Source organism: Lagopus leucura, unplaced genomic scaffold, assembly GCF_019238085.1.
Source record: "Lagopus leucura isolate 7727_CA_CO unplaced genomic scaffold, USGS_WTPT01 Super-Scaffold_73, whole genome shotgun sequence".
Lineage (NCBI taxonomy): Eukaryota > Metazoa > Chordata > Aves > Galliformes > Phasianidae > Lagopus > Lagopus leucura.
Window position 1 is genome coordinate 25,952,523 of NW_024962252.1, and position 24,195 is coordinate 25,976,717.

At 34.6% G+C, this 24,195-nt stretch overlaps 1 protein-coding gene across 4 annotated transcripts in view; it reads right to left on the bottom strand.

Annotated features, from left to right (window-relative positions):
- Window positions 1-24,195, bottom strand: part of IBTK (inhibitor of Bruton tyrosine kinase) — a 54,966-nt gene that overhangs the window by 11,933 nt on the left and 18,838 nt on the right. For 2 of the 4 annotated variants that reach the window (XM_042886866.1, XM_042886859.1), the window contains 19 exons: window positions 23,974-24,154; window positions 22,889-23,012; window positions 20,944-21,121; window positions 20,034-20,211; window positions 18,625-19,221; window positions 17,695-17,781; window positions 16,679-16,761; window positions 16,543-16,580; window positions 14,714-14,810; window positions 14,286-14,387; window positions 13,330-13,447; window positions 11,710-11,770; window positions 10,779-10,906; window positions 9,485-9,597; window positions 8,732-8,880; window positions 8,100-8,263; window positions 6,230-6,322; window positions 4,747-4,905; window positions 287-439 (listed from right to left, as the gene is read on the bottom strand). In XM_042886866.1, the coding sequence (XP_042742800.1) occupies window positions 287-439; window positions 4,747-4,905; window positions 6,230-6,322; window positions 8,100-8,263; window positions 8,732-8,880; window positions 9,485-9,597; window positions 10,779-10,906; window positions 11,710-11,770; window positions 13,330-13,447; window positions 14,286-14,387; window positions 14,714-14,810; window positions 16,543-16,580; window positions 16,679-16,761; window positions 17,695-17,781; window positions 18,625-19,221; window positions 20,034-20,211; window positions 20,944-21,121; window positions 22,889-23,012; window positions 23,974-24,154 (2,803 nt within the window). The remainder of the gene's footprint in view (window positions 1-286; window positions 440-4,746; window positions 4,906-6,229; window positions 6,323-8,099; window positions 8,264-8,731; window positions 8,881-9,484; window positions 9,598-10,778; window positions 10,907-11,709; window positions 11,771-13,329; window positions 13,448-14,285; window positions 14,388-14,713; window positions 14,811-16,542; window positions 16,581-16,678; window positions 16,762-17,694; window positions 17,782-18,624; window positions 19,222-20,033; window positions 20,212-20,943; window positions 21,122-22,888; window positions 23,013-23,973; window positions 24,155-24,195) is intronic. The other 2 variants (XM_042886872.1, XM_042886881.1) reach the window with 2 other exon arrangements.

Sequence of the window (24,195 nt, forward strand, 5' to 3'; positions counted from 1 at the left end):
GCATTTTGTTAGTAGTCAGAAGTGTTTGTGTTCATGTGTGCATATATATATGCCCACATATACAAATACTTCAAACTATAAACATAATATTAGCAGTGGCATTATATTCCTTAAGTCTACTTTACTTCCTATTTATAATAGTACTCCATTCATGAAATCCTATTAATATTAAAACACCATTAGAAGAATACTTTAAGGACTTAAAAAGGAAAAAAAGGCAATTTCATCCTTCCAGGTTCTGGCATACGAATTATTATTCACAATTAGGAAAAGACTGCTCTCCTACCTTGTAGTGCTTTGGACTGGTGAATCCTCAGCTCCTTTACATCCAGCTCTCTTGGTAGCAGTACCAGGCAAATTATTTGCACTCATGTATTTTTCTTCCTCCATTACAAGATCACGGAATGATTTCGGCAAAGCAGAATGCAATGAAGATGACCTTTTGAATAAAGAAGCAATTAAAAACATAGATATATACACATATAAATCCCCTTTGGACCTCATCCCTTCAAATACATCACTTTGGGACAAAAAGGTAAACACCAGATACATTTTAGACTTTGACAGAAATTGGCAGACACAGCTGCTAAGCAGAACCAAAACAGTGAATGAGTCACTTGTAGCTACTTGAGGTTCTGAAAATCCCCTAATCCACAGTGAAATTCACAAAACTGATATGCTTGGTTTTCTTTTACTTGCTTAAGTATAATGCACACTGGTACTGAACTAGAGCCTGCATATTACTTTTCAAAAACAAAACAGAATGAAAATACATCAATTTAGAATAATAAATGGTGTGAACATTTTCCGATACAAAAACCTTTATTTACAGAAATCAAGGTAGTTGCCCCTCACGTTCCTGCCCATCATAACTTTAGATTTAATTCACCATAAATTTACCTACATTTAACTTTACTAACCATCTATTTACAGTATGCCAAATATTAGAAATATGTACTAAATAACAGTTCTGTTTGTCATCCACTCAGAAGGTAACAGATCAATTATAAAAACTATTGAAGTAGAACAAGCTACCTATACAATGTTTACTAACTGCACAGCTACCACAAGGAGAGGTGCATTTGAAGTCAAAGATGCCCAAACTGCATCAGTGCAGTATAAAAATTAACAGGTATCAGGGAAATGAAATGTTACAACAAAAGTATCTGAATGCTATAGAATCTGAATCATACACTAGAATACCCAGCATTAAGGGCTTTTTTTAATTTTTTTTTTTTTTTTTTTTTTTATGTTTTTCTTACTGTTTGAGCAGCGCTGTAGGCATATAAAGTAGAATGGAAACCACTAGATGGAACTTGGAGTCATTCTATGCTTCCTCCATTCCAACCATCAGCTGACTTAACAGAACCACGGAAATTGTTTTACCAGAACTTCCCCAAGCTTCTTACACTAAGCAGGCAAATAGCTCTCTTGGGATCTGCCATGACAGAAGCCTCCTGCTGCTAACAGTTTGAATAACCTATCTGTCTTCATGAAAATTCTGTACTGAAATCAGATTCACCAGCAACCCAGAACCAAAACATAAATAAACCCACACCATCAACAACAACAAAAACCAATGCAATCATGCCATTCTTAAAGACTGATCCTATTCAAAACAACAGGGATAGCATAAAATGGTTTAGCTTAAACCATTACAAATTTTCTTAAGAGTAACAACTCTCAGCTTGCCTAACACTGTCATACTTACTTAATATGTAACATTATGTATGATTTAAACATTATACATTAAAAAAATGAAAGAGGAGGAAGTTGTTCTAATCTGTAACTGCAAAATATCCAAGTGTCAAGTTCCAAAACAGCTGTTGATGTTTCACAATAAGCTAAAATATCAACAAACTGAATACCTAAACATTTAAAAAAACATGTCATATACATGAATTCTCAAGAAAGGCTTTAAATTTATACTTCCACTCATGAAAAGCCATAGGCTCTCTGGAGTTTAGAAAACAAAAACAAAACACAACAAAAACAAAAAGCCCTACCACTCATGATCAAAGTCTGGAGAACTAATAAAGTCAATACATACCAAATACCTAGCTTCTCATACTTCATACTCTCCAAGTATTACTTTTTATTTGCTTGTCTCGCTTTTATTTGTTTGGGTTTTTTTTTCCTCCCTTATTTCCACCATTCTTCACAGGAGGTAACACTGCTTCAGACCACTCCCCAGCTATGAAACTGGAGGTTGCTTTTGGTGGAAAAGTTGGGCATGGTGTACAATATACTGTGCATTAGTCAACCAAGAAAGAGTTGGAAGGTCCCCCACCCTTCTGGCAAGTGTTCTCAATGCACATCCAAGATGAATATCATTTCACTGGAATGCAAGTTCTATAGCTTGGACTGTATTGCATGCATGGAAACCTCCATCTATTGCCAGAAGCACTCTTAACAGTCTTTTGTGAATGTACAGGCTAGATCTTTGCAAATATGATATTAGGAGTAACACTCTTCTATTTTACATAGAAAAACTGCTTTGAACAACTGATGGCTTGCCTTCTAAAGCTTAAAGTCTCTTCAACAAAAGCTCTTTTACAGAAGCTGGGCATAATTTAAAATATTTATTTACCTCCCACTTTTCTAGAATTCTAGAGCTAATGGCAGTTTCCAGATCAGCAGCCAGAACATTGCTGAGGAACATACAGAATCGTGCACGGTGACCACACAAGCAACAGCCTGGATTCCATCCTCCTGATGGAACCTCTGGCACTTCCACTTAAGATTGTGTACCACAGTAAAGCTCAGCCACTTTCAAGAACTGTTTAATGAAAAGCTCAAGAATACAATATATTTTCTAGACAGACTTATCCAAGCATACTCCAAAAATAAATAAATAAATAAAATCAGTCAATATTTGCTTTTTAACTGTAAGGAAAAGTTCACAGGTATTTGGTAGCTTAAAAATAAATAACACCCAATAGGTAAAGAATTAGCCTTAACAGAATAGATCTATAGTCTGAATAGTCAGCACAGCCTAACGAGACGCCCAACTACGGAAATCACACTCCATAGTCTTACACATATTTTATCAGCTTCTCTTACTATCTTATTTTCTGTATTCCGAAGAAAATAATCTAGAGGCATCTATCAACACGATTAAGTTAATCAGCACAAATACGTCTAATGAGTCATCTATCTTACACCACAAATTAGGACTCAAGGAACAAAAAACACTTCTAAAGATATTCAGATAAACTCTTCAAAACATCCTCCAAAACCTACTTCAGGTTTTGTTGTATCTATCAGTTGTGTACGAAGGAGAGAAGAGAAATACAGACAACCAAATAGATACCACTCTGTGTTCAGGGTTCACAGCCCCTTTCCTTGGCACCCAAAATATTGTAAAGCTTTATGCTTCATTTTGTTTATGCAACAAAAATTAAGTGACTGATGACATTTAAGACGACTCGTTGAAACTGCCCTTGAAACACCTACAGCAGCAATCACTAACGTTAGAGCAAGCCATGGCAAGGGATGTTTGGTGAAGTTCCTTTGAGGACTTCAGGCAAGAGCCAGCGATATAGAGGAAAGGTCCCTGCCCTTGCTGGATGCATGAGGAGAAGAACTGACTCATGCAGATCCCAGTCCATATAATTAACAGCCACACTGATTGCATACATCAGCATGGATGTCCCCAGTGCCATCCACCAGGTGGTGCGCAAGTGGATGACTTTCCTTCCGTACCAACCGCTGATGGGTATAAAGGCAGTGGGTTTGTGAGGACACACAAAGTGGTACGCAAATGAGCATGAGTGACCTGTGTGCACTGTCACTGCAGATGTTAGGTTATACATTGTTTACTCATAATTATAATGTTAGCAGTAAGATTAAAACCAGTGGCTAAATTATTGCCATAGCGACATACCCCTGTAACTATAAGTTGGACACAAGAAGTACAGAGAGTATAATTTCTTTCTAATAATCAACTCATGATAAATAGATGCCTAGAAATAGATTTCTTGCCTCTGCTTTCATAAATCCTTGGTGGAATCCTAGCCATCATAGATATTTATTCTTTAAGTAAATAAATATAATAAATTCACATGGCTCATTGCTATTTGCTCAGTTATGCTTCTAAGATTTCACCCTGTACCAACTCAAACTGTGAAAAAGAAATTTAAATGAGGCAAGTTGCAATCTTTCAGTGCTGTAAACCCAGATTATAAATAATTGTTTTATTTGATACAGTGATATTTATTTAAACATTGTAATTGCGTGAAATCTGCACTAAATATCATTTTAAAAACATTACACTCCAAAAGAATCCTTAACACTAGTATTCATCACTCACCCTGTAACAAAACCATTTTAGCTCTTCCCTCCAGGAAGGGCTTTTTTTTTTTTTTTTTTTTTTCTTTCTGACAAAGAAAAGCAGCATTCCTAATGGTTATCAATAATCTCCTCCTGACTGTTCCAAACATTGTGTTCTACCTTCTTTTTCTATATATCACTTGGATAGCACCTGCAAATACCACATCACACACAGGCAAAAGCCAGAGGGGACAGTGCCTACTGACTTACCTGTAGTAGAACTTTAAACAACAGCTAAGCTGCAACCACTGCATGCCCCCATCCCCTATGGGCTTACTACCAAATATAGATACAAACATCATTATTCTTTTTAATGAACAGAAGCTAGGTCACTTACGGAAGTAATTGCTTCTAAGAAATTATTTAAGGAAAAAACATCCAAAACCGAGAAGTGATTTTTAAAATGTAACATACCATGCATTTCCTAGCTTCACAACTTTTGTAGGTGTGGGTGGTATGGTTATTAGTGGAGTAGGCTCTGTGCTGGTAGTTACTGACCCACTATCCTTTGCTGCCAGTGCAATCAGTTTCCTTTGCTTCTGAGAAAGCTTAATTCCATGAGAAGCCATTCTGCTGTGAATTGATATTGCAAAGAGACATGTGAGATCAGAGTCCTTTCAGATGACTTGCCTTTAACCCTGCACACTAAACAGAGAGATATTCCTTTCTTAGACCAAAATACTATTTTAAATGCAGTGATTATGGGCCAAGGGTGGGCTGGGTAGCTGGGGAGCAAACAGAAGGATCAAAAAGAATCAAGTGACAGAAAGAAACTGTCCCTTATTGATTCCTACAAATGAAAATATGCAGAGTATAAAAAAGTCTCTAAGAGAAGTCTACCACCAGATGAAGACTACTTTTTAGTTTTGTGACTTTTTTTTTTTTAAAAGAGACTATCTGAAACTTGCTTCCTGAAGCCAAAAATATTCTTGCCTGAAGATGTATACAACAGAATATAGTCATTATTTTCTATTTAGTGATTTGTTTTTTAAGCTATTTTGATTCCTCATTCTCAGCTATTTGGTTTACAGCTTCACAATCTACTTGGAGAACAACCCTTTACAAAGAAAATAAAACAAACAAGCCAAATTTTTTCTTCAAATTTACCGTAAGCATTTATTACTGACTAGACAACATATTTCTCTCTTATGAAATACAGAAATTGATCAAAGCACTCCAGGACTATTTTCCTGGCTCTCTTTTACAAGAACATTACACTGTAAAGGTGCTGAAGTTATGCTGAAGTTATCTCCAGTTCTCTTCCGTATGTCAGCACTTAGTAAGCATATGGTTTAATTCACTGCCTCCTAAGAATGTCTATTTCTTTCACTACATTTTAGAGGTAATTTTCAAAGCAAGGACCACCCTTGCTTCTGACTGAGCAAGAATTATGAATATCAACTATGAATATCAGGTGTCAGGGGAGGTCAGAGAATATAAGACAAGAAACAAACTTCAGAATTGAGTATACTGTGGTCAAGAAGTAATTTCTTAAGCTATAGACAAGAAAGAATTAATTCTTTTTGGTTGAAAATAATGCAGTTCAGAAAGCAGACCAATTATTTAACATACTAGTTTCTAGTGTGCTAGACATGCTTTTGCAGTAGTTGACTAAAGAAAACTACAGTAAAATAAAGGGAAAAATTTTGAATTCCTGAAGAAAAAGCACTATAATGAAGTAAACAAAGTTGCTCAAGAACAAACATGACATCTTTTCTCCTGTTCCTTTTCAAGTATGAAATGCCAGAACCACTGAGTAAATTCATAATGGCCTGATCACACTTTTCTTTTATAAGTTTTGTTGAATTTTTGCTGGCTTTTTTTTTTTGTTTGTTTTGTTTTTGTTTTTGTTTTTTTGTTTTTTGTTTTTTTGTTGTTGTTGGTTTTTTTTACTAACCTTGAATTTGTCTTTGGCATAGTTCCACATTTCTGCATATTTTCTTCTATTTCCATGATAGTTCTTAGATCCATAGCAGGAGGGCTGGCAGGGCTAAATAAAAAATAACAAGTTACCTCCCGAGGCACTCATTTTCACTTACATTCCATACTTCCAACCTTCTCTGAAACTCTCTAGATCATACATAAGATCAGTAATGGGATGCATAATTTATGTCTGTTTGCTCCATTACGGCAAACAACAAATACGATGTTTATGACAAAAATATATTCATATATTCAATATGTATTCATGAATATATATCTATTTAACAACAATATGCTATGAAAAAAAATGTGAACTACGATTGCTTTAAAAAAAAAATAAATCAGATATCTATATCCAGGATTCTTATTTAGTAGTCAACTATCCATTTTTTAAGTATTAGAAAGGCACTGCTCACAGTTCTTTCATGAAGACCCAATTAATCTTTCTTTCAAGAGCCTGTTTAACACTAATTCACACTGCAGTGAAATTTGAAAGCTCTCCCCAAACACCAGCAACATTCTCAAACATTAGAAATCAGTTTCCTTTTTGTAAATGATCTTTTTTTAAACTTCTGTAGAAAATAAGGCAAATTAAATTTTAGAAATGCCTGGATTTATGTAAAACTATAAATTAAAACCTGGGCATTTGAAGACATATATAAACAAAGAAAAAAAAAACATATATAAACAAACCTAGCGTTACAACTAGGTTACAAAGACAAACTGAAATTAGATGTAAGCAGTACTTTGTCTTTCCCTACAGAAAACCAGATGAAATAGACTAAGTAGTGAATAAATCAGTGTGAATTCACACCAATACATGTCATCACTGCTTTTCAATAGTACTTCAATCAAATGTACTATTAATCCTTAAAACACTATACAACAGTGCTGCCTGATTATTATTATTATTATTTTTATATCATGTGCTAGCATTACCAGAAAAAGCAAAGAAAAAGTATAAGGAAAATCCATAAAGGTACAGGGATATTACAAACAAACACCTATGGTTTTGTTTGTTCCTTTTCACTGTAATCTTCTAAAAAATGTTCTGTAAGAATTGTAAGATGACAGATGAAGGTAGAACTTCCTTCAACCACATCTAAAGACCAAAAAGTCTTTGCACAAACTACGCTTGCACAAATATGTGGCAAGACAAAACAGTCTTAATGGATTCTGCTGTCTAAACTACACATTTCAGAGTTGGGACTTCTAAATTCTATAAATTAACTGTATTCACAAAGCACATCAGCCACAAAGCCATAGAGGATAAGAAAACTCTGGAAAATTATCACCGTGTGATTCCTTAAGAACTTAACCTCTTCTCTATTCAACTTTTACTGGCAATGAGGCAAGATGAATCTTCAGATTATTATGGTACTATTATTCTGCTTTCACATGCAAATACTGCTACAGATAAAAACTAATAGGCAATTATCTTATTACTGCATCAGTTAAAGCTGCAGTGCTGATTTTTCACAATCCACTGTAGTCTAAAAGAATGGCTTAAAAATGTCAAAGCACAATGGTGCTTCCAATGGCCTCAAGCATCATCTGATTCCACAGAAAACTTTATAAAAGGACAATAAAAGCTGGCCTCTAAAAAAGGCAGCAGAAGTCCAGACTGATAGCACTTAAAAAAAAGAAAAGCATCTATCAATAGAATCTCAAAGAATAATTTTTGAAAGAACTAATTCAATAAAATTAACAAAATTTTTAATTAGTGAGTCAAATATGAGAAGCAGTGAACTCTGAAGTCTGAACAGAATGTTACTGGCACTCACTACCACATGAGGAAGAAATAATGACTGTAAGCTAGGTAGGCACCACAATATTTACTCCACCTGAAGCTGCTTGCTACCCAATTGGGAGAGGTTGCAGAGCTGTTTTTGGTACTGGGAATGGACTGTGGAACAGACTGTGTCAGTGCTGACAATCCCTTGTTTGACTTCATCTCCTTGTTCTGCTGAGAGGCTTTCATAACCAGACTGCATGCTTTATCTTTCATCTGGAAATAAATAAATACATACATAAAAATAAAACACAAAGCCAGAAAACTCTGTATAAATATTCCTATGTTCTTCCCCGCAGAACAAAAAATACAATGCTATAAGCAACTTGGATGACATGCATATGACAAAAAAAAAAAAAAACTTAAAAAAATGCTATAAAAACAGGCAAAATATTAGTGAATCTCTGCTCAGTTTTATTTGTATCTTTTTTTTTTTTTTAATTCATACTTCACCCTGAATGATCTAAGTCCAAATATGTATCTTGATAATAGAAAATTTACTCCAAGATGTTCATTTCTAAAGCTGTAAGGCAGAATTATTTCAAAATTATACTTTGCCTGTTATACCAAAGTCTCTCAATTTTAAGGACAACAGTTTCTCAGAAACACTCCAAAAATACAAACTGTCATTTGATGGATTAGATAAACAACAAAAAAAAGTTGTTAGAAACAAAGAGATCCAACCTCAGTCCTCTCTGGATGAAAAACTTTTGTGAAGTCAGGGGACTGCAAGTCTCTAGGGCTACTCACTCCTGCGTAACTACCTTCTGAGTCAGATGTTAGGAGTTCTGGAAGCGATTCTACTGAGTTGGTTTTATCCAGTTTTATGGAGCCTACAAAATAAGAACAGAGTAAAACTAATATATCATCAAAGCAGGACTAATTTTTTTTTTTTTTTTTTTTTTAAAACCAAAGCAGAAATTATTAACCTCATATTATAGGTATAAAATAACCAGATTACCTATCCCAGTATATTAGACAAGAATAAGTTCAAGCAGACTTTCTTTAAAAAAATAGGATTGGTATTGTTTCTAGTTTTCTCATTCTGCCCTGTGACATACATTCTCAGGAAAAATAAAATAAACTTTTCTGTTAAAAAAAAAGTCTTCCTTAATATTTTCAACAAACAGTGAGTAAACTATTTGATATTCCAGAGAAAGGTATGTAAGTAGAAATGTTCCACTATATGGGGCAGTGCCTTTTACAAAAAAAAAAAAAAAAAAAACATGCTTCTACTGAAAGCTTTGGACACAAGCTTAAGGTGATAACCACTCTTTCAAACAACTCAGTCTTCAGAATTCACTGTTCAAATTCAGCAGCAATTCAACTTGCAAAATTTTGCAAGTTTTAATTACTGAAGTATAAAAATTGCACTGTATTTCAAATTAACTTTTATGTTCTGTCTTTATAACTGAAAGGAACATCTTCCCCACTGACCTGTAGAGGCTGGACTCTGAATAATGTCGGAGAGATTATATCCACCAGAGCTGTCAGAGCGTTTCCGTGGCTTCTTTTTTGCTTTAGTTTTTGCCCTTTTGAAAAGAGCTTCCCTATTAAAAGCAAAAACAGTACAAGATACACAACACCTAAACATTACTTTCAATGCCCATTTTGCTACCTTTGCTCACATTCTTATAGGAATAGGATGGCATAGTTCCATTCATAGCTGAAAGAGCCCTATAAGTATTCATTCCAACTGTCCAATTTCTTCAGGGCTAACCCAAAGTTAAAGCACATCAATGATGGTGTTATCCAAATGCCTCATGAAGACTGAGGAGTGTGAGACATCGATTACCTCCATAGGAAGCCTGTCTCAATGCTTGATCACCCATACAGTAAAGAAATGCTTCCTGATTCCCAGTCTAACCCTCTTCTGGCACAGCACTATGCTGTTTCCATTCTGTTATCAGTTCCCAGGAGCAGAGCCCAGCAGCCTCCTCTTGCTTCCTGCTTCCCCTCCTCACACAGCTGCAGCGAACAGTGAGATTGTTTCTCAGCCTTTTCTTCTCTATTTTGAACAACCCAATGTCCTTAGCCTCTCCTCAAAGCACATGCTTTCTAGCCCAATCTACTAGCTTTGTTGCCTCCTTTTGGGCGCTTTCAAGAATCTTCACATAGATATATATATAAGTTGTGTATATGTGTATATATATATATATATATATATATAAAATGTATATGCATACACTATATACACATATATACACACACACACACATACATATATATATATATATATATATATTTTTTTTTTTTGACAGTGTGGAGTCCAGAACCACACACTTATTCAAACTGAGGCTACACCAACACTAAAGGCAGCAGGAGAATCACCTCTTCTGACTGGCTGACTGTGTTGCATTTAATGCACTGTAAATTGCAGTTTGCCACCCTGGCAGCCAGGTGACACTGCTGGCTCATGCTGAGAAGCTGCTGTCACCAGCACTCCTCCCAGGTCCCTTTGGGCTGCGCTGCCCTCCAGCCACTCTTCACCCAGAAGAGTGCATCTCTCTGTGCATCCAGCATTACTCTGTCAGTAAGCTGGAGGTAAGGGGAGGAGTTTTTCACTGCAGCGTACAACACTTCAGGGAACTGAGAGCAGTCCTTGAAATCATCATTTATCCTGCTTTTTAATATTTCAGTTCTGATCCCAAAGGGAACCAGGTACCATCCAAAGGCAAATAAACACTACATATAGCTCACTTAGAAATGTTGATGAAAAACAGATACTTACTGAGAATTCTGTTCTGTATTCATTTCTTCCCTTATAAAAACAAAGTTCTCTCCCTCTTCAGGCTCAAAACAACTTAAGTCAGGTCCATCTGGATACGGCGTAATTACTCTCCTTACCATAGCAGGAATCTGTAGTTGCAAAAGTTATTACATCGTTGCTCTTATATTGTTTGCTAGAAAATATTTAATCTCTCATGAAAGGGTCAAAATGATAGTTATTGAAAATACTTTTACAAATTAAGTAATTATTTAAACAGCTTATAAACTTCAGTTACATTACTAAGTAGGCTAAGGCTAATGGTAGCGACTGTGTTGAAGAATAGTTTTTTGTAGTTGAGAATCTGCTCTACTAACTAATGTTACTGTATTCATTGTGGCTGCTACAGTTTCCACAGAAAAAAACAGGAGGCAGTAGTTCTAGAGTGACCTACATATGCTCCCAGCTGCTTAGAACTACTGACAAAATACTTCAGGGTTACACAAACTCACATCCTTTATTCTTTAACTACATAACAGTGTAAATGTGTTCTTGGTTTTCCCTTTATGCACGGAATTTCAACTTCCACATCATTTTTCTCATTGCTTTTAAGATTTCTTGAGAACACTTCATTTTTCACAGGCAAGTCTCCTTTGCTTTCTTTTCCTTCTAAGTCACAGGTGCACTTTTCCACATATTTTGCTTGTTTTTTTCTTCCACACACAAAAACTGTTAATTAACAAGTACATTTAATATATTAAATGTGCAATTTAACTACTATTAACTAGTGAAATAAGAAAATAAGAGCTCCATGGAAGTGGTAATAGCAGGAAATAGGTTCTTTGAGTCAGATGTTCTCCTTTCAGCCTATCATCTAAAATCCCTGCAGGTATATACATCTTACTCACTTGATCTCATTTTAAACCTAACCTTACACTGAGGTTGTATGACTCACCATTTTCCTGTAATAAACAGAAAGATCCTTCACAACTTCATCGCTTAAGACATCCAGAGTCCTAAAAATAAATAAAATATAAGTCATGTTAATGAAAAAAACAAATGAATGTTCCAAACAAATCTCACTTTGAGGCATGCGTAGTCCCAGAAATAGAAGGAAGAAAATGAACTCAAGCCATAAATGAGTTAATGCATTCATTGTAAGGCAGAATTAAAAATATAAACTTTCTAAATAGACCACTTTTACTTAATAATCAGTTCATGACCGTGGCTTTATCTTCTCTATTTCTGCATACTTTCAAGTCTTCCTGACAGGTACCTAGCACTCCCAGTCCACGTAAATTCTTCTGTAAAAATCAGCCACAATAACTTTTGACACTTATGCCAAAAAGTAATACAAGATTTTACTCAACTAAATTCTGCCTTATCTGCATGAACAGCTTTCCTTGCACAATGCTGTCACGGCTCATTTTCATCTGTCTCAAGCCTTTCAAATCAGAAGTCTTGCCACCCACTGATGGTATTTTCATTAAAACGGAGATGCACTCTTATTTCTAAGCAAGAATGCTGCATGTCCTTTCTGGGCTTAAAATCCAACAAATCTTAAGAACAACACTGAAAGCAACATTAATAGATTTTTACTCTCCTCTGCAAAATCGAAGGTTAAAATGTATATAGATATGAAGATGTGAAGAAGAAAAGTGACACTATCAACAAATTCTTTATCTGTGACACACATAGGACATCTTTTTGACATGGAACTGAAGTGCTGGCTTTCTGAACTGGTTAACGAAGATCTCCAAAAACTCCTATTGATAAAAGGCCAGGAAAACAGATAAGAGTGGTGACAGAAATTAATTTATTTATAAGTCTTTGCTAGGAAAGAAGATCAGTGAGCTTGCTCTGAAAACATGTTACCTACTCTGGAAGTAACCCAAAGCCCTGTATGAAAGCAGTGACAGAGAACACCTTTAACCTCACAGGAGTCTAGCTGAATTTTTGTGGAAAGTGAGAGTAAATCATTTGCTCAGCCTTCACTGCAGACAGTTAAAGCACATACACTACCAGAAGGCAGGCCCATCCTTTTCAATATGATCTAGTAAGAGGCAGGGGAGTTGGACACAGACAATTTTGAAGTCCCTTTCAACTCAAGCCATTCTATGACTCACTCTTGGAAGACACACCAGCTATAATTAACCTACTCAACATAAATTCAGATAGCACAGTAAATATTACATGTATAAAAACAACAACAACAACAACAACAAAAAAAAAAAAAAAAAAAAAAAAAACCACACAATTTTATGCATATTTAAAAACAATGAAAAACACTGAAATGTGTTTCTAATGTCAAAGTCCATTAAATTCAAGAAAAGTTTAACCCTTAATTTAAGCTTTTCATGCCAGATTGGAAAACAGTTTTTTGTAGTATGGAACTTGTATAGTATGTACATGTATGCAACTACTTTCTCTCTCCATGTTTGGCAAAAATGATCCTCTCTTTAAGATAGCAGCATTCAGTTGCACTTTAGCTGTTCCTATTACTTCCAACAAATTTGCCTTTCTGGAATATTTGACTTTTACAGTTGTACATAAGCTCATCTGCATCCCTTCTTACCTTGTTTCAAGCAAAGCTGCCATATTGAGTCCTATGAACTGCAGGCAAGACAGTTTTAACTGTTCAGCATTATACATTGCTGAGAACTCCAGCAACTCAGCAGCATTCTTTAAAGTAACTGTGGAGAGAAGACACAACAAACTAGTAACACAATGCAAGCTCATGTAGCCCTTTTTAAGACTTACTGCATAGCATTAACTACAGCAAGCTCCACATAACTACACGACAGCATGAATACAAGTGCTCCTCCACAAAAATAGGAAGGTCCTATCTACAGTTACTGCAATTTCAGTTTATTGAAATTCAGCAGATCAAAACAAAGAGGAAAAATAAAGTTAATAATTGCAAGTTTCATAAACAGCATACATGTCTTCTTAAATCTTCAAGTCTTTCTATAGCCAGAAGAAAGAAAAACTGGGGGGGAAAAAAATCTAGAAATGACAAGTAAAATTTGTATGCTGACTTTGCATATGAAGCCGAGCAACAGTATAAAGTGTTTTCTAGAATAGGCAGACCTTTGTATCCATGTAGAAACAGCACTATGTCAAACAAACAACAGAATTACTAGCAGAAATCAGTACAAGGACAGAAATGGAAATACTGAATTATTTTGTCCTATTTTAATAGCAGGAAGTTTGAATTTAATGAACAGAAAACAAATATTGGTAGAAATGAAGGTTTGATGAAATTTTGGTATATTTTTCCTTTTTATTAAAGAGGAGGTAATGAAGAAAAGCAAGCATAATGAAAGATAGATTACGCTAATCTAGAACCTCACCCTGACTAAAAGAAGTTATTGCAAACAGCTGTGCAGTTAACAGCAGAAGGTAACCAGTGCAAAGGAATGAACAAGTAATTGTGTGCAGAGATACAGAAGAAAATGCAATAAGATTAACATCTAAAAAAAAAGTATATTTTAATATCTAAAACACTGCAATAGAAATCGCAGAACTCACGTTTTTCTGCAATGGCTACTTCACATATCTCTTTGAGCCTGGATATAAGAAGTTGGTCTGCTACCACAAGAACATTGCATATGAATTCCACATTTTGAGAATCTGGAAACAAAGCATCACATAAGCACCATGGGCAAGTCATATAAGCAACTGTTACACAAGGAATAGCTTACAAAAGAGTGTAAAAAGTGATTTTCTATATTTATTTTTAAGAAGGAGAAGGAAAAGGAAAACTAAGCTCGACAAGCAGAAAAGAGGTACAAAAAAGCATGGGGCAAACAGCCCAGAATCTAAAGTCACACCAATTTGGATTTTCTAGATGAAGACATAACACAAGCATGCTAACTATGGAATTACTTTTAAAAAAATATCTAAAACTTGCAGGAACTACTGAAAATACAAATGAGCTGAAAATACATTACTGATACCTTTTATTGCAAGTGCTTCATCTGTATACAGGTAATCTACTATTATCTGCAGTATGTCAGAATGTATTGGCATTTCCAGAGCAGAACAAGAGGAAGCCTAAAATGCAAAAGGAAGGGAAATAAAGAAGTTGACTATTTAGAATAAAATAAATAATTAATGCAGTGATTGCATTTAGCAAATTGTTCAAGCTGAGGTTCACGTTTTTAGCATTAAAAATTATTTGAGCATTTGGACAACAGCCATTCAAATTTTAAGAACTGATTGCAGCAGAACAATTGAAGTCTTGCCAAACTTCTGAATAAACAGACATTAAACAGTTCAATGTTTTTTCAGTTTGATGATCTTCCCTAAAAACTGTCCTTAAAAATAACAGTTACAATTGTTTAATAGCAGAGCACTGAACTCCTTTCCACTCAATATAGAAGGTCTAGTGAAATTACAAGTTCCCATTTAAGAATAAAACTGAATGGTTAATTTAGCCTTTACTATTAATCCCACAGAAAACAGGGTCATCAGCAATCCTTACATTTCAAGAATCATCCTAACCATTAAGGCAAGCATCAACCACTAAAGTAACCATCATCATTCAAATGTACACAACATCACTGCTTAACTTCTATTTCTTTCAGCTGGCACTGCAGCAAAGCTTGACAGTAAAAGATTGATCTCTGCACAGGTATATTGCCCGACTTAGCTTTAAAATTTCTTATGAAAATTGACATTTTCATATAATATCTAGAGTCCTTGATTCAGAAAATATTTACTTATGAATGTTTTACTTATTAATATTGTACAATTGGGAATTGCATAATTATATAATTGTATAATTATAATTGCAAAATAATAGACTGACAATCTACACATAACAAATATAGCTATGACTAATATAAATGGACACTCCACAATTTAACTTTTAATTCTAATTTTTTTAATTACTCAGCTTTGTGTTTCAGATACATTTTCTTGTGGATGACTGAGGAAAAGGCAGTAACTCAAAGGATTGGAAAAGTTTTGTTACTTAGCAACAAGAGCTGCCAGTATTTTGCCAAGTCCTTCAATTTACATCTTACCAAAAAAAGCTATGTGAAGTTGAGACAGCATTTCAGCTTTCAGTCTCTAAAAAACACTTAGCCGTTTACATCTTTCCCCTTGTTCATTACATCATTATCAATTGCACTCAGATACTGAAACAGACGCATCTAAATGAATTCTCAATGTCAAAAAACATGGAATCACAGAATCATAGAAACATCAAGCTTGAAAAAGATCTCCAAGATCATCCAACATCTAAGATGTTGGTGCACAGCCAGCAAATAGGAGCCGAGATCAACAGGAGATCTATGCCTTTTGAAATAGCAGCTGAGGACCAATTGAAATAGCCTTAACAGTGAAAGTCAAATAGAAATACTACACATTAACTTTTGATTCCACTGTACTTTTCACTCAGTACCTATGAGTACAGCATTTTATTTAAATTTTAAGATATTTTACAGAAAATAAAGGGCAGTACATCCAAAGGCATCAGTATCCTCCAAGAACAGGCCAGCATCAATCCACGAACTAGCTCAAAATAAATCACTGAAATAATAATTTTATCTCCTTTGATATTCAATCTTAGATTTATTATTCTCACACAATACAGAATCTCGGTAGCACAATTATAGAGTAACTAAAAATATTTCTTTTCTTACAAACAGGATCCAGGAATTCAACCTTCTCTCTTCTCCAACACTTAGGGTACATTATATCAGGAAAAACTAAAAAGCTGTCCCTTACTTGCTGTCATAAAAACGTACCACTACACATTTTTGTTTATCAGTAAGCTTACCTCAATCCACGAGCTGCTTAACATGCTGTGAAAATAATCTGTAAAGAAAGGCATTTCAGTTCAAGATCCAATAAAAATCCAGTTAAAAAAAGACAAATATTACATATTAAATATGAATGTATATACACACACATACCAAGTCTTGCACAAAGTACACACTTATGACAAGGGAATTCCTTTCCATCTGAAGACTTCAACGTCACATCGCAGAGGTATGAACTACAAGATATTTAATAAGAGCAAAACTGTGACTGTTCAGACCTGTAAGTTGTAGACTCTACAAATGCATGCTTACTTCAGTATGTGAGGACTTACACACTTGAACTTCAATGTAAAACAAACAAATAAAAACCTAATAGAAAAGGCAAGATAATTTCAAGAGAAGTATTTATTGGTCCAAAGTACAGTTTCTCAAAAAGCAGGCACTCTATCTCAGATTTTTCTTTCAAAAACTCGTCAACTACTGTTTCAAACAGCTGTGACCAAATTAATTATGGCTAATTATAGTCAATCTAAAGATATCTGTGTTATTATTTCCATTAAATTAATAGCTACTAGAAGCTTCAACAAAGCATTTTAAGAGCAAAGGAATTCTAAACCTGTGAATAAATTTACTTTTATGCATCTTAGCTTTAATAACATAGGCAGACTATTCAAGCCTTTGTGTATAGATATCCCAATCAGATCAAAGGAAGAACAGTCAGCCCTCTGATGAAAGTGTAAAGAATTTCTTCTACTGAAAGATATTTCCAATTTTTTTTTTCCATTAGAAAAAAATTACACATCTTATTTCCAATCAATGTAGTCCTAATGTAACAGCAAGACTTCTTGCAAGAGGTTTAACTGCTTTTGACCGAACTACCCTCACAATTTCCCCTGGCATTAGCATTCTAGTTAATTTGCAGAACAAATTCATGTACAGTAAAAAGAAGTAACTATATAATGTATGTAACACATCTCAGACTATTAATACATAGATCACTACATGAAGGCCTACAAAGAAAATAAGTATCAGTTACTGTAAAAGGAATAAGTGTACGCTAGCAGCTAAAATACAGCTGATAAAACTTAGCCCACACTTAACAGACAATGAGATGTAGAAAAGAAAGAACAAGATAGAAATGTGAAGAAAGCTTAATTGAAAAAGTTTACCATTTTTTCTGATTAAACTTCAGTTTGTTCCCATTCTTCCTGTTGACAACATTAATTTTTCCATTTTCTAACCTGACTCCATCCAATCTGCAAATCATTAACATCAGTAACAAATAGTACAATCAGTATAAACTTCAAACCATTAACAATAAGTTTCAAGATGTAATATCACTTCAGTCCATTCACCCTATAAAACTGAAAAATAATTCCATCTGTCGTGGAAAACCACAAAAGTCCAGTTGCAAAAATACACCTGAAATTCATTCTACACCTTTGGTATATTTCTATTTTTATGAAAGTTGTACTGCTGTACTGAAGGCTGAAGTCCATCATAACAGAATCAAAAATCTAGAAGCTACACATTCTACTACCAGCCAATTAGTTATCTGAGCAAAGACAGGCTGTGGAAGAGATGCACGTTTCAGCAGAGGCTTTTTAAGTTACGAAGGCTTGTGAATTAGAATAGTAAAGATACAGAAGCACTGCTCATAGATTATGAGCAATGTACTTCCAACAGGGAAGTGCTTTATCATGGCAATTTTACCTGGAAAGTTTATTTTTAGCAGTAGATTCACATATTTTCTGAATAATTTTAGTGTTTGTGAAAAATACACTGAAGACACCTACTATGAAGTAGTTCATCTTCACTGAAACAAAAAGATAAATGTGGGAAAAAATGACTAATTCTACATACTCTTAACTACTTGCTGATTTCCATCAGTTTTATCATGTAACATTAAGAGCACATCAGTGTAACAGGAATTTAAACGTTCAGTATAAAGCAACACAAAGTTTTTAAAGCCTTTTTAGTTGAAAAAGGCAGATTTAGCAAACCAAATTGATCTTTCTTCCCTTTTAATAAAAAGCTAACAGCACAAACAAAAACTCTGTGAAGAACTTGCCAGAACAAATTCATTTACTTTCACCTACCTTCCACTTAAATTGCTGAGTCCAAATTTTTTTGCAGCACTCTGTAACGTTTTTATGAGATTAGCTTCTTCACCTACAATTTTGCCTTTTTTAGATTTGTTCTTCTGTTTTTCATTTAAAACTTGCACTTGATTATTTCTGTAAATTTCAAATGCAGACTTCCTATTAACATCTTCATCAAAACTCATTTTGTTCAGGTTAGAAATTAAAGTATCTTGATACTCTTCTGATTTTTCTTTATGTATGATTTTCGGTTTGTAACCATGAGTCAGAAGATCACAAGTATCAGTGTATATGAACTGCAGAAGGTAGGCAAACAGATCTGGATGAACCTTCTCTATTACATACAGATCACAACCAACAGCATCTTCATCTTTACGGTAGACATCTGGAGTTTCTAGCTGACTATCACTGGAAACAAACAGCTTCTTGAAGAAGTCAGAGCGTACAGCCAAGATGTATTTGTGCACAGCGTAAGTTCTGGTGCCAATCTGAAGAGTCACATCATGGATGCTGTCCATTTCATCTGTTTCATCTAAGAGCTTGCCAAAATCCACTCCAAAACTTGATAGTGACACACTCGGAATTTCATAGAGACTAGAAAAAAATTGCACCCATAAAAAAAAAAAATCCTTTATTTACAAACTCCATGAAAATTTAAACAGTATGCTTAGTAACAAGGGAAAGGCAGTCTCCTTTTTCCTCTTTCATTGCTTACCTACTCAAAATTTTGTGTTCTGTTTTTTACAGAAGGAGCTAACATTGTGCTACTTATACAATTAAACCACATATGTAAGATCTGTCATATCAAATACATATTGGAATATCAAATACAGCACTTCTGCCTTTATAATTAAGCCCACAATTTGTATTTTTTCAAATCTTCCTCTCATTTAAAAAAAAAAAAAAACAAAAAAAAACCAGGAACATTTGCAATATTTCATATCACCATTAAAAGCAATAAGAAAAAAAAGGTGATATTTAGTCCTATATCAGATATACTGGAAACTATTAAGAGAACATCATTCAGTGGTCTTCTATTTTACACTCAACATTTTTTCCCAAAGATCCACTTTCCACTGTCATTTAAAAGTTGATTACTGATGACTACTGAGGGAATGAGTTTCTACAGCGTTTACACTCATAGTATATTAAAAAATGTATTGCAAATGCTTGCCTTAAATTCTTCATCTAAAATATCAATGCTACCTATCCTAATTACTCAAGGACACTTCTGCTTATTAATTTGTTAGTAATTAGCTGTGCTATGCAAGTGCTACTGTCTGGCAGTATAGATAACCACATATTTTATGGCTTCCACATGTGTTGAAAAAATAAGCTTTTCTAAAAAGCAGAATAATTTATTATCACATGCACAAACACAGGAAAAATGACAGCTGTTGAAATACCTTGTTTTAGGGTCTGATTGTAAAACAGCAAAATTGCATCCATTAGGATCTGTGGAAATACTAACAGCTCGGTGGACAAAAGCAAGTTTCTGAAGTCGAATTCTTTCATACACATTGTTTGTATCATAGGAACAAGACATTTCAGTGGAAGCAGTTGGAAGGCTTGATACTAGCTCTGCTAAAAACAGACAAAGAAACAAAAAGGTCAAGCTAACTGAAATGCAACTGATTAAAAAAATGGAAAGATTTAAGACTTCAAGTCCACTGATGCAGTCACTAATAAAGTTTAGATGCTTTAGATTTCAACTCACTCAGCACCACTCATACTTTCAAAAGAAAAAAACAAAAAACAACAAACACACAGAAGCTCTCATTCATTCCAAAACACTCATGAATGTCGATTAAACATTCACCTAGTCAACATATCAGCAAATCTGGATTCTGAAGTTTCCTAAAAGATACTAAAGCTGCAAAAAGAACATCAATGAGGGGAAAGAACATTGTGCCTATAGATACATACCAGCACCAGGACAAAGAACAAGAAAATGAGATGCACTCGAGAGCTACTGTACAATACATAGAATAAAAGCAGTACAAGCAAGTATATACTTCTCTTTTTGTTCAACCAGTTTTCTATGACTGGTCATTTAATATGTGACAAAATTGCTATGCTGAACATTTGTGCTACTATTGTTCTTCAGAAGTAGTTTTCTTCCTGGAAATCTGTAATGGTTAACCAAAAAGGAAAGAAAACACTACTGGTCAGTGAACCAACCATTAGCCACAGAGAAAACTTACTACATAATACTGTTAGATCAAGCAGCAGAAAAAAAAAAGAAAAAAAAAGTTGTAAAGGTTTAATTAATCTTTTATATTCAAGTACTTAAAAAATTATGAAGTCATTACCAACCTCTCTTCTCTAGCATTTTTCTTCCTTCTTCTAGCCACTTGCCAGTAAAGGCTTCACCATCTTGTGTGACAAACATCATTTCGTTTCTATTCAGAGCAACATCAGACATGAAGACTTGTCGGCCATACACCCAACGACATTGCTTCATGGAATTATTAGATGACTTCCAGCAAAAAATCTGTAATATCAGTAGAAGTACATTTCAGAGCAATCATATAAAAGCAGTACTATATTATTTTTAAATGCAAGAATGTGCCATTTCAAAGTCACATCTAGAAGAAGGACATTCTTCTAAATCTTACCCTAAAACATTATAAGCATCTATTAAAAGAACCCACATGCAAAGTGGGGAAAATTATGATACTGAAATCCCTTTGCCCATGATGAGCATTTGCAAAACTTCTCTGAATATTCAATTATCTTTGTAACTGTCATCTGTAGAGCAGTGTTTACTTACATTTCAATTAGGACAGCAAAAGATATCAAAGACAAGTCAAGCAACGAGCCTAATCCAGTTGATTTACAAATTTGTACAACTGCCTGGTTTATGAGCTAGGTCAAATTCAAAACCAGCACATCAAAAACCGTAAACCATACCTTGCTAATCACCTGATAAAAATCTTAAGTTTCTTTATACCATCCAAGGTTCTGCAAATGCAGGCCATAACCAAACATAAACATGAGAACATACAACATAAACATGAACATATATATACATACAGATCTATGCCTTCAGATACATATACACCCACATGCATAATATATGGTAAACATTAGAACAACTCCTTCTAAGTCTTCTATTCTCTTGGCTGAAAAAACTACCATCAAACTAGACCAGGAGTTGCAGATCCCATCTCTCAGAGATCTCATCTCTCTCCTTACTCAGTAATTTATAGAGTATAAGGCACAAATCACAGTATTTGCCAGCATCCAGCATGAAAAGATATGCAGTGTAGGTTGACACAATTCCACTTATGTAGGAAGATAAGTAGTTTTTTTTAGTGCTAAAGTAACACTCCAAAGATGCTGACGAGACACTACCAATACCACATATACTAGAGTATAAACCTCACATGAATAAGTACTGAAGTGGAAGTTCATGACCTTTGAAGCAGCTAATGACCTAACAAACAGATAAGATCTGCTCAATCAAATGCAAGGAAAGAAAGGGAAATACCCAACTGCTCCCTATTTTGATACATAGACAGTTATCAACATTCTTTAAGGCAGCGTTTCAATAACAAAACCTTTTCGTAAGCACCCACTAGGTGGCACTGAAGGCTAAGGTCTCCCAGTGAACAGACTAGTCTAGGAAAGGCTTGCACATATTCCATAGGAGCCTGTGAACTGCTCCACTGTGAAAGGGGGAGAATAAGCGAATAAATTAATAAATTCTCCATAATATTGCAAAACTGAGACAACACTATTTACATATAGCTACAAATCCTAAGTTATTCACCAAGTTTAGCTGCAACTTTTCTACAACTGTTTCTGGAGGGCATAAAAGTGATGAGGGAGGTGAGGTGAAAGATAGAAGACAAGAACCACGTATGCCCTAATCACTTCTGTACGCTTAAGTAAAGCAGTTTCAATCTCCAATGAAAAGCTATTAGATGTTCCCAGATTTAAAAATCAACTAGTGTTGATTACTTCATTAGTTTTCCCATAGCTTTTTTTATTTATTTTAAAAGAACACATCACTAGCAGCACTACACAATGAATTGTATATTCTCTAGGCCTGATTTTGTACTGTCAACTTATTGTTATAGTAAAATAGTAAAATACAGTTATTTATTATTCCAGCACACATTTTACCTTCCTTTCCAGGGTAAGTCCTACTTTGACTTCTCTAACCAGAGGTTCGCCAAGAGAGCATAAATGTTTTCGTTCCTGTTATTCAGTAAGCAGTTTGCCATAAGATTGGGATTTTAGAAACATAACTTACTCTTCCAGCTTCATCCAGTGCTAAAATGCAGATCTTCTGACCCCCATTTTCTTTAAGATTCTGGGTGTCTACCTTGTATTCCAAATAGCCCCCATTAACTAAAACTTTTTTAAGGTTCAGCTGTCTGAAAGAACACAAAAGGTTATAGTAGCATTTTTTCCATCATGAACAAACATTGCCTCTAAGATCAAATTATCGTTTAGAGAAGTAGGGAAAGAAAGCATAGTTGAAGTAGTGACTCTGAAAAGCTACTTAAATTTAGTAATCCTCTGCTGGTATAACTAACACAACTGCTAATCTGATTTGATTAGTAGACTGCATAGATCTATTCTGTTTTTTTAAAAGTTGCAGCATATTCACATTTCCTTTCCATGATTAAAAAAGTAGCTTTGATCTTCGGAATTACATAAATTTTAGTTTCAGCTTTGGAGTTCTCAATCTCCCTCCAATCTAACTGGTTAAAGCCATGCAAGATAACACTTCTCAGTTTCTTAGCATGAGAAAGGTTATTTAATGATAGAAAACAGAAATAGAAGTATTAATCCCTGAGCTAATTAGTATTGGTAGTATTTGAAGTGTAGCTGAAAAGCTAACTGGAAGCTGTTGAAAAACGTTCATTACCTCTTTTGAAGTGTTCATGAAGACTATCAGAGAGAATGGGATTTATGAATTTAATAATTATTTATGAGCCATAGGCCCAGTCTCTTCAACAAGTTTTACACCCAGGTTTTAGCAGATGGACCAGGTGGTATCACGAGGTCCCTATTCCAACCTAAATTACTCCATGCAGCATGCTATATTCACATGTTCTTTATGAAATTCAGAGCCACACTGACTGACTCAAAAACAGAACAAAGTAGAACATCTTCAATGTCTCTACCAAGATGCATTTAAACAAACTGAAATCAGAAAATGTACAAAAAATACCAGTTTCAAAATTTTTAAGCCTGCTGCATGAAATATTTTTTCTTTTTTTTTTTTTTTTAAAAACATCCTTAGAATGATGAATGGGATTTAGTCCCATCTATTAACAAAACAAACGCACAACCTCAAACTTCATAACAAATTAGAAAATTAACACATACTTTGAAGCAATCTTTTTGCACTGATAGTCTGCAAGTAAATAGATATCCCCTCTTTCAGTAACACACACTGTAGCACCATCACTTGCAGACACCAGTGACACAGAAATATCTTTATGGTGTAGAGCAGAAACTTGTCGAGGCACAGTTACACACTTTTCTCCATTAGGATCCAGCAGATAACCTAGAAAATACAACCCATCCCAAAAAAGTATTATTTAACAT